Below are 10,963 nucleotides of genomic sequence, written 5' to 3' on the forward strand. Positions count from 1 at the left end.
AGACCAGGCTGGTCTCGAACTCACAGAGATCCGCCTGCCTCTGCCTCCCGAGTGCTGGGATTAAAGGCGTGCGCCACCATCGCCCGGCAACGTTACTTTTTTTTAAGTGAGCAACACTATGGCCCTGATGAGAAGTAACTGTTTAAAGCTGTCTCTCATTTCCAAACTTCTTAAACTTTCTCCAGTTTGGAAAAGAGATGAAGGGGCTGGAGAGGTGGTTAAGAGCACTGCCTGCTCTTCCAAGGGTTCGGAGTTCAATTCCCAGTAACCACATGGTTGCTCACAACCATCTATAGTGAGGCCTGGTGCCCTCTTCTGGCCTTCAGACAGAATATTGTATACATAATAATAAATAAATATTTTAAAAAAAGAGATGAAGAAGAAGAATTGAGTCCTCAGAGTAAAGTATTTGTTATATGTACCTTTTATTATATATATTTTAAACAACTCTGTGGAAATCTACAAATGGAAATTTCTTTATTACCTGTGTCCTACTTCCCAGCAGGGAGGCATACAAGACACACTACCTAATGAGCTCCAACTATGGCATTTATTGTTGCGCACACGCAGGGAAAGCCTCAATGAACTGCTTACGTAGGAACCTGACAAATACTTCCATGATCTAGCTGTACAGAAAATGACCGGAAAGTGCGACCTTTAGCAATCAGTTTTTTAGGTGCTGGGAAACGTGGCGCTTCAGTAGATGAACTAGTCTAGAGGCTGCTGCAGCTTCTACATGGTTCTGCCTGACTCACCACAAACCACTGTGAAACAAGGCTATGCCAGAGTCAGCGGCCAGTTTTCATAGGAAGCAAACAAAGCAGGAAAGAGAGGGAAGATTTGTAAACAGGACAGAAGTATTTCCATGTTCCTGGGGAACAGGATTAGTCACACTATGTCATCAATCCCCTCTAGGTCGCCTGCGCAGCTATACATCTACACTCCTCTCACAGACCTGAAGTGAATTACACATCTCAACTGGCTTCCATAGATGGATTAAAATGCAGAAGGATTCGGGAGAGGTCTGGTCTGCTGCTGACACAAGAAAGGGGGTGTCGTGGCTAGTTTTCTGTTAACTTGACCCAGCTAGATTTCTCTGGGAATTGTGAAGATGCCTCCACTAGATTGCCTGTAGGCACGTCTGTAGAGTATCTTCTTGATTAATGGCTGATGTGGGAGGTCCCAGCCCACTGTGGGTGGCTCCACCCATGGGCAGGTGGTCATCAGTGGTATAAAGAAGGCAGTCTGAACAAGCCAGAGAGAGAAAGCCAATAAGCAGCGTTCATCCATGGAATCAGCTTCAGTTCTTCCTTCCAGACTCCTAAAGTTCAAGTTCCTGCCTTGACTTCCCTCAATGGGCTGTGACTCCGAATATGTAAGCTAAATGAGTTCCTTTCGGTCATGGTGTTACCACAGCAACAGAGAACACACTAAGACAGTGGTGCATGTGTCTGCATATGGGCACTGCTGTGTCACAATGGCCAGGTCTGCTGGGAAGGCTGTGAAGGGCGGGGGGAATTTGGGGCTGGAAAAGCTGCTGAGTTCACTGAGCTGTTGCGGGAACCTGGAAGCCAACGCTGAGAGTGGGGTGGATGATGGATGGAGGGCTGGCTTGTGAAGTTTCAGGAGTAAGCAAAGACTATGGGGCTATTCATGTGCTTTTGGAGTTAAGATTTGAGGTTCTGTCAGCTAGGGTTGAAGAATCAGCTGTGACTCACAGAAGACCAGAGCTCATTAAAGTCTTCCAGATTTTAAAAGTCTGTTTAGAGCAAAGGGATGGAATTTTAGCTCACTAAACACAGCCTAGCATAGTTACAGCACTGTAACCTGGAATCGCAAATTACTCAAGGAAATTCTGTTCTTTTTTTTTGTTTTGTTTAGGTCCCCACAATATTAAAAAACATTTTATTTATTTTGAAGCATTTTAAAAACACATAAGCCATTGACAACTAAAAATAACCAAATAACCATAAACCAGTAGCATTATTTAAAACAAAATCCAATAAAGCATAAGACAGTATGATACACTACCAAATGAACACATTCAACTTACTACAGGTTTCACCCAGGACAGTTTTTGCTAGAACACCAGCAGCTATGAGCACATGAAAAACATGTCATTAGTATTTTTTTTTAATATTTATTTATTTATTATGTATACAATGTTCTGTCTGTGTGTATGTCTGCAGGCCAGAAGAGGGCACCAGACCTCATTCCAGATGGTTGTGAGCCACCATGTGGTTGCTGGGAATTGAACTCAGGACCTTTGGAAGAGCAGGCAATGCCCTTAACCACTGAGCCATCTCTCCAGCCCCTCATTAGTATTTTTTTATGAAAAAAAAATCCAATCTTAAAAGTTTTTTAAATTTTTTAATTTTTTAAATTTTACTTGTCTCCTGAATGAAAACACATGGGTCTGATGGACAGGCACTCCTGGGAGACGGTGTAAATGCAGTCAGAACTAATCTAAGCATCACCACCTTCACTCAGCCTTGGGCTTGCCCACAGGAAGAGGGGTCTGCCATGGGAAGGTTCTGTTCTTATCTCTCCCTGTTCTCAGGGTCTCACTCTTGAACAAACCCTGGTTGGCCTCAAACTTATGGTAATCTTCCCGCCTCAGCCTCCGAGTGCTGGGCTCATAGGCAAGTGACGGTCTGCCCAGCCGCTGTGCTCTTTTGATAAGACCACGATTCACATTTTCCAAACAGCGTGGCGCATTGTGCACATCTGGTGCTAGTTACTTAGGGAAAATAAAGCACAAGCGGAGGGGGAAGACAGCAAGAATCTTGCAGCTTTTGCCAGTTTTTTTTTTTTTTTTTGTCTTGTATAATTTTTTTTTGTGCGGGGTGGGGGAGGTTGAATTTTAAATATTTTTCCCCAATTGCATGTGCACATGAGCAGGAATGCGTATGTGTGTGGTCAGTTTTTTCCTACCATCTTTATACGGGTTCAAGCTGGTTTCTCATTCTGGTGCCAGGCTTGCATAACGTAAGCCTTTACCAGCTGAGCCATCTCTGGTTTTAAACTTGCTATCCTCTTGCCTCAACCTCCAAGTGGTGGGACTACAGGTATGTGCCTCCACACCTGACTCTGGTTGTTTGCGCTCTTCTGTTTGGTACTGAGGGTGGCACTCAGGGCTTTATGCATGTTTGACATAACAGAGCTACACCCTACCCTTGGTTCTGAGAGCCAGGATGACAGGTGTGGTCACCCAGTCTGTTTTGTACTTTTTAATTTTGGTTTTGTTTTTACAGTAAGAGACATAGGTCTTGACTTATGAGCCAGAGAGAGATCTGCATTTTCTCAGTAGAGTGAAATTTACTGGCAACAGTCTACAGCTGAGGAAGTGAGAAGCACCAGTTGCTAAAACTGAAATTTCAAGCTAATGAACTCATTTTAGAGGGCTAGAGAGGGGTGGGTAATGCGGAGGCCTGGGAGGGGAGGAGGCTGGAATCCCCAGCTGGGACTTCTCTGCTCTTTACAGCACACACTAAAGTCTTTCCAGGGTGAAACCTGAAGCATCATCACAAGTAAAAAAAGAAAAATAATTGTACTACAAATCAAGCTGAGAAGACCGAACAGCAGAAGCATAACACGAGGTGCCAGCAAAACACGCAGTCTACAAGACATCAACTCCATGCAGCAGCCACAGAGCCAGGCCAGAAAGCCACTTACTTTTCTCCGAGTGTCACCCGGAGGCTGCTCTGGGGTAGAGAAATTGGTTGTTGGCATTTTGTTGTTAGCAGAAGACACACCCACATTCAGACCAGCAATTATCACACTTAGGACTACAGTTAATAACAGAATCCACTTAGGTCATACAGCACTGCACACTACACAGCCGCAGCGAGACCGATACAGCCTCAAGGGACTTGCACATGAATGTGAGCCTCGTCCACAGCTACCGCCCTGGGCACACATTACTTACCATCAGCATACAGTGTTACTGTGCACAGGCCTGTTTCTGAGCACTGTACTTGGTGAACAAAATCCCACTTTCCCCTCCCTTGGTTCTTTAACTCCACTCAGGCCAGTCAACTAACTACCACTGAACTACATGCCCATGCCCCAAACTCATGGATTTTTAAAATTTCTTTAAAAACGGGAGGCAGAGGCAGGCGGATCTCTGTGAGTTCGAGGCCAGCCTGGTCTACCAAGGGAGTTCCAGGACAGGCTCCAAAGCTATGGAGAAACCCTGTCTCGAAAAACCAAAAATAAATAAATAAATAAATGAATGAATGAATGAATGAATGAATGAGGCCGGACGGTGGTGGGGCACGCCTTTAATCCCAGCACTTGGGAGGCAGAGGCAGGCGGATCTCTGTGAGTTCGAGACCAGCCTGGTCTACAAGAGCTAATTCCAGGACAGACTCCAAAGCCACAGAGAAACCCTGTCTTGAAAAAAAAATTTTTTTTAAATGATTTATTTACTTTTATTTTATATACATTGGTGTTCTGCCTATATGTATATTTATGTGAGGGTGTCAGAGCTCCTGGAACTGAAGTTACAGACAAGTGTGGGCTGCCATATGGGTGCTGGGAATTGAACCTGGGTCCTTTGGAAGAGCAGCCAATGCTTTTAACTGCTGAGCCATCTCTCCATCCCTTTTAAAGAATTTTAGCACTTATTATTGTAAGTGTGCTCGAAGCAGGAGACGGCTGTGGAAGCTGGTTCTCCTCCACATGGGCTCTAGGACTGATCTAGGACTGGGCTCTTTAGGCTTTTTTGTTTGTTTGTTTGTTTGGTTGGTTGTTTGGTTGGTTGGTTTTTTGAGACAGGGTTTCTCCGTAGCTTTTGGTTCCTGTCCTGGAACTAGCTCTTGTAGACCAGGCTGGCCTCGAACTCAGAGATCCGACTGCTTCTGCCTCCCGAGGGCTGGGATTAAAGGCGTGCGCCACCACCGCCCAGCTCGTTAGGCCTTTTTTCAGACAATATCTTGATGTATCTCAAGCTGGCCTGGAATTTGTGGCAATCCTCCTGCTGCAGCCTCTCAGAGTACTGAGTGAGATTACAGTCATGGGCCATTGTGTCAAGCCCCAAAATTCACTTTAAAGTCACAGGGCTGGTCGGCCACTTCCGAAGAGTATAGAGACTAGACTGCCTTTTGCAGGCGTGGGGAGGCTTGTCTGTTTTAGGGCAAACGGTGTTTTCAGTCCAGTAGCACACATCTAAGAGATCCAACGGCTGCCCAGCTCAATTCTCAAAGTTAGAGGTGTTTGACTCTGAATTGAGTACAGAGGTGGCTGTGGGCATTAGCTGCTGGGAATGAAACAGAAGAGTCACAGAACAACCAAGTGACCTCCTCCTGCTCACAAATCCTCTGTGTGTGCCCTCGAGTCTTTCCATGTTCAAAAGTAATACATATCAGTAACATGGGGGCTGGAGGTGTGGGCAGTGGGAATGGACCTGCCTGGCAAACCACAGGCCCTGGGGCTCATCTGCTCAGCACGCAAGAAAAAGTAAAGGGCTTCCACTGTAAAGTACAGGGCTGGTTATACATTTTCAAACATCTTAAACCACACAATTTAAGTACCTCAAACTTGAGCAAATCAGAGGAGGAAAGTTTAATCACCAAGGAAAACGCCTTTCATTGGGTACACTGAGTAAGTATCCCATTACTTGTCACAGAAAATTAGAGGAAGAATAATGTGGCCTTGGTTTCTCGAAGCAGTAATGGTTCCCCCTCAGACGGCAGTTTTCTGGTATACAAATAACAGAAGCGACTGCTTCCAGTAGTTAGTTAAAAGTGAGAAGCCAAATGGGGGAGGGCAGGGAAGGTTACATGAACTCCAGTTGACAGAAGGCAAATTCCAAGTTGTGTAAGACTGGGAGATACTGTCTACACTGAGCTGTGAACATGCAGAGAACAACTCTTTACCAACCTCAGATCACAGGCTAGATGCTGTCAAGACAGCCAGAGGCTAGGTATGGTGGCCCATCCCTTTAATGCAGGCTCCTGGGAGGTGGAGACAGAGGGATCTCCATGAGTTTGAGGCCAGTCAAGGCTATATAGTGGGACCCTATCTCAAAACAAAGAAGAAAAAAATCCCATCAAAGACCAGATATCCAAAGACAGAAACTGAGAATCCATTCATTCCCGTCACATAGTCTGCACTATTTGTGACTGACTCATTATTAATTGAACTTGCAAATCAATTTCTATAAAAAAGTTATTAGTGTGTGTGCGAGCACGTGTGTCATGGCAAATGTGGAGTCAGAGGACAACTCTGGGATTGGTTCTGTGCCACCTCCACATGATTCCAGACAAAACAAGCATCTCATCAGCCACAGAGCTTAATTTTAGAGCATTTTATTCCCACTAATGATGAGAGGGAGATGAGACTAGTAACAAAACTTATTCTTGGTTCTATTAGTTTATACTGTAATAATTTTTTAAAGATTTATTTTATGTATGAGTGCTCTATCCGCATGTACGACTTTATGCCAGAAGAGAGCATCAGATCACACTAGAGATGGCTGTGAGTCACTATGTGGTTGCTGCGAGCTGAACTCAGGCCCTATGGAAGAGCTGCCAGTGCTCTTAACCACTGAGCCATCTCTCCAGCTCCTACTGTAATTTTTTTTAAATATTTATTATTATGTATACAATATTCTGTCTGTGTGTATGCCTGAAAGCCAGAAGAGGGCACCAGGCCTCACTACAGATGGTTGTGAGCCACCATGTGGTTGCTGGGAATTGAACTCCGAACCCTTGGAAGAGCAGGCACTGCTCTTAACCACTGAGCCATTTCTCCAGCCCCTACTGTAATTTTTTTATTGGTTCTAATTAAAACAAAAAGAGCCTATCATTTTTTTGTGATTTTTTTTTTTAACCTAAAATGTAACACTTTGACCGAGTCTCTAAACACCACTACTCCAGAATTTCTGTGAGATTCTTTAAGGAAAATAGGTTAAAAGTACCATTTAGAAATTAATACATTTGAGTTTTCCGTTTATTTGTAGATGCTGTGGACTGCTGTTTCCTCACCTAAACTATCATGACAGTTGGAAACAATGAATGGGGCTGCACTGTTTTGTTATAATTTCTTTTTGGTTTTTAGAGACAGGATCTTGTTACACATCTGCCATCTGCCTTTGAATTCCCTCATGTAGTGCAAGATGGCCTCAAACTCATGATTCTGCCTTGGCTCTCCAAGTGCAGGGACAGCAAACAGGTGTGTGCCAACATGCCCAGCCACCACTACTATTTTTACAGAGAAATTTTTTTCCACCTGAACTAAGATCATTATTTCCAAAAAAGGACTTACTTTGGAAAGGGCCAAACAGGAATGTCTGCGCTTGTTAAATCTCAAAGGGCAAACCTACTGGCCAAGGATAACTGCTTGATGCATTCACACATTTCTTGGAAAGACCAGATTAAAAAGGAAGCCAGTTGCTTTTCAAACCGCTAACTTCTACAGATTGATCTAGTCAGCAGAACAGTGATAAATTATCCTGAAATGATGGCAAAATGCCACACTGTACTTACCTCCAAATAGTTCCAAATCTCTTAAGCCCTCAACAATGAACTTTTCCGAGACCCACCGCTAAAGAGGAAAACCCCAGAGAGAATTAGTATATCTTCCAAGCCACAACACAGTAGCAATCAGCCTTTAGAGACAAAACCCCACAAAAACATACAAACAAGCAGTACAAGTCAGACCCATGTCCATGGACAGGTTGAAAGGATTTTGAAACTGGCTACAAACAGTAGATTCATTTCTTTCTCTCGTCTTCTGTATCTAACATGATTGGTTCATAAATGTGACAGAGGGGAAATTCAGGGAACTGTCCCCAAGAATGTATTTTTTCCTCTCCTATATAGAAACTTGTTCCATCTTGTTTATTCCATGGATACTCTATTTTTTTGTTTTTGTTTTTCAAGACAGGGTTTTTCTGTGTAGCCCTGGCTGTCCTGGAACTTGCTCTGTAGACCAGGCTGGCTTTGAACTCACAGAGATCCGCCTTCCTCTGCATCTAGAGTGCTGGATTAAAGGTGTGTGCCACCACGACCCAACTTTCATAGATATTCTTTACAGAAGTCCTGGATCATCATTGCCAATTTGAAAAGTATTATTGGAATTCAACACATAGAAAACAAGAATCAAAGAATTCTTCACAAGCCTCCATTAGTTTATAAAATGAGACTCAGCCATATTCCATGTTCTCTTATCTACAAGACTTTCTTTTTCTATTTGTTTTTATCTTTTTGAAACGGGGTCTCTCTCTGTAGCCTAGCTTGACTTTAAACTCTTTAATCCTCCTTCCTTGGTTTCTCAAGTACGAGATCACACCATGCATAGTTCTTTTCTTTTTTAATAGCATCTATTCATTGTACAGGAGGATGAATTTCCTTATTTATTTTCACACATGCAGATCATGTACCTTGATCATACTCGTAGCCCAGTACCCTCTTCTTGCCCTTTCCCCACCCAGTTTCCCCTTTCTCTAATTTCATGTCGGACTTGCATAGAGGGCACACTCATCTTCTCGGTGTCACATCCATGTACCACACATGCCCAGTATGGGTACAGAGGCCATTTACAGGGGTTTCTGAAGACTTACTTTCTATCAAGTTCACCAGGACTAAACTAGCACAATCAATGTACACCTCGCTCGTCCATTTCAGATGAGTGTTAGATTTCCATTATACTAATCAGGAGTCTGGTTTCACCTTAATCAGGCCAGGTTAAAATAGGAATGTGGCTCATATTTAAAAGCAACGGAATCCAGATTCTGTTTCACTTCGTGACTGATGTTAAAGTTTGGCACAGTGGCATTCTTTCCACTGAGCAGAGTTCAGGCAGAGGAGAGGGTTACCTTTTCCTCTTAATTAACGCTGAAGTTTATTTCTTACAGTGTTACTTGTTTTTACACATATAAACACAAGAAAGGGAAGATTAAAGAACATCCTAAAACAAGCTATATGATACTCACTGAAACTATAAAATCACTTTGTCCTTTTCTGTGACAATTTTTTCTGAAATAAAGAAATAAGACCACCCCAATTTAACATAAAAACTTCTGTGCACTATACCATATAATATTTGAGAGTGATAAACCCATCTCTCATAACACTTAAAAATGACTAAAATCTTTAAATAATTATTATCACATTAAAAAATTAAGTACTTGATAAAATCGATGAGGATATTTTAAGAATTGTTTAAGCAAAAATACTTTGTTGGGGAAGGGACAACATGTGGGACTCATCTCTCCTTCCACCACGTGAGTTCTCAGGGACAGAACTCAGGCTGTCGGGCTTGAGTCAAGGCCCTGGCCCTGCTCGGCCAGCTCACTGGACCATGGGGACACTTTTAGTGAGGTCACTGCAGCTTATTTATAAGACACTCAGCCTAATATTTATTCTTATGGCCAATCTGGCAAGACTTTTATTCTAAAATTTTTACAGGGAATATGGGAACCAAGTCCGCATACTACAACTACACAGCTGAGCTTCCTGCGTTTGGGGAAATCAAAGGTGTCAGCACGTCTGAGCACAGTGATCAGTCTTGGTCTGTGAAATCATTTTTACGGCCATGGTCTCTCTCCTGCCAGGTGAGGATAATAGCTTTTGTCTCACGTATTTGTTTTGTGCGTGTGTGTCAAGGTGTGTATGTGCAGACAGAGGGCATATGGGAGTCAGGTCTCTCCTTCCTCGATGTCGGTCCTAGGAACTGAACTCAAGCTGCCAGACTTGACAGCAAGCCCCTGCATCTGCTGGGCCAGCTTACTAGCCCCTGATAAAAAAATTTTAAGGTATAATAAATTCTTCCAGTTAATTTTAAAGACTCTTCATTATATTTAGAAATGCGTTCCAGTAACTATAATCTGACACTGACTTTAAAAAACATAAATCCATGAAAAATAGAAGTGAGATCTTTACCAGCTGTGTAACCACATAGAAAAAGCCCAAATTATTTAGCATGTGACTGATCAATTCATAAAACAAGCCACCTTCCTGTTTTTCACCAGACAATTCTGAGTGTCACAGTAAAACAAGACAAAGCAGCCACCACAGTGTCCACCCACACTTTACTTTTCAGAAAAGACAAGTAGAAAGCCAGAAAAATGGAAACACTCACCCTAATCCGCTCTGGTTTACTTACAAGAAAAGACATGGGTTCCTACTGTGTAGACCTACTTCAATTTCAAAAACTTACACCTAAAAGGAAAACAGAAACATGGAGTTGGTTAAATCTTTTTATACAACTATCTTTTTCTCACCTGTAGCAAAGGCTAGCTTCCAACTCACTATTCAGCAGAGAATGACCTTGCACTCCTGAAACCTGTCTCTACACCCTGAGTGCTGGGATCACAGGGGTGCACCACACCTGGGTTCTGCGGTGATGATGGAGCCAGGTGTTTTCTTGAGGGCTAGGTAGACACTCTACTGAGCAACACAGCCAGCGTAGATAAAGCTTCTCTGTGGAACAAAATGCACTCCTGGTCTAGCATAGTGCCATACCAGACTCATAACTTGCTAACTTCTGAGTATTTGTTTAGAGTTGTGTTGAGTGACAATAAACTTGGATATACTTTGAACAAGTACACTCTGAAACTGTCATTTCTATGAGAAAAGTTTGGAGTCAGGCAGGCCAGTGCACTCCCTGTATCCCCAAGACTCAGGAAGCTAAGGCGGGAGGACGAAGAACTGCAGGCCAGCGTGGGCTTCATACACAGCACAACTGTTGAGAGGAAGGCAGGGCAAGATGGGCCAGAGAAGTGAGGCACAATGGAGGAGTGGGGGAAGAAATTTCTTGGACTCAGAGAATGGCAAGTGCAAAAGCCACTGTTAACACAAAGTGCACAATGAGTGAGACTCCTTTAAAAACAAAGCAGAGGTGTCTACCACCCCCACTTCTGCACAATACTCCACGTCTGCCCCCTTCCACACAATACAATACTCCACGTCTGCCCCCTTCCACACAATACAATACTCCACGTCTGCCCCCTTCCACA

The 10,963-nt window shown here is 43.3% G+C and overlaps 1 protein-coding gene and 1 non-coding gene across 7 annotated transcripts in view; both read right to left on the reverse strand.

The window, feature by feature from the left end:
* The window catches only part of Strada (STE20-related kinase adaptor alpha), a 34,245-nt gene that overhangs the window by 17,914 nt on the left and 5,368 nt on the right, over nt 1-10,963 (reverse strand). Inside the window, exons 2-4 of one of the 6 annotated variants that reach the window (XM_013354557.2) lie at nt 10,111-10,166; nt 7,491-7,548; nt 3,676-3,704 (exon numbers count right to left, since the gene is read on the reverse strand). In XM_013354557.2, the coding sequence (XP_013210011.1) occupies nt 3,676-3,704; nt 7,491-7,548; nt 10,111-10,122 (99 nt within the window). In that variant the 5' untranslated portion in view covers nt 10,123-10,166. Of the gene's footprint in view, nt 1-3,675; nt 3,705-7,490; nt 7,549-10,086; nt 10,167-10,963 lie in introns of those variants that run through there. The other 5 variants (XM_005369430.3, XM_013354558.2, XM_026777184.1 and 2 more) reach the window with 5 other exon arrangements.
* LOC113455478 lies at nt 9,411-9,567 on the reverse strand. The gene has a single exon (XR_003376582.1). It is a non-coding gene; the product is annotated as a U1 spliceosomal RNA (small nuclear RNA).

This window comes from Microtus ochrogaster, unplaced genomic scaffold (assembly GCF_000317375.1).
Source record: "Microtus ochrogaster isolate Prairie Vole_2 unplaced genomic scaffold, MicOch1.0 UNK48, whole genome shotgun sequence".
In the NCBI taxonomy this organism is placed as follows: domain Eukaryota; kingdom Metazoa; phylum Chordata; class Mammalia; order Rodentia; family Cricetidae; genus Microtus; species Microtus ochrogaster.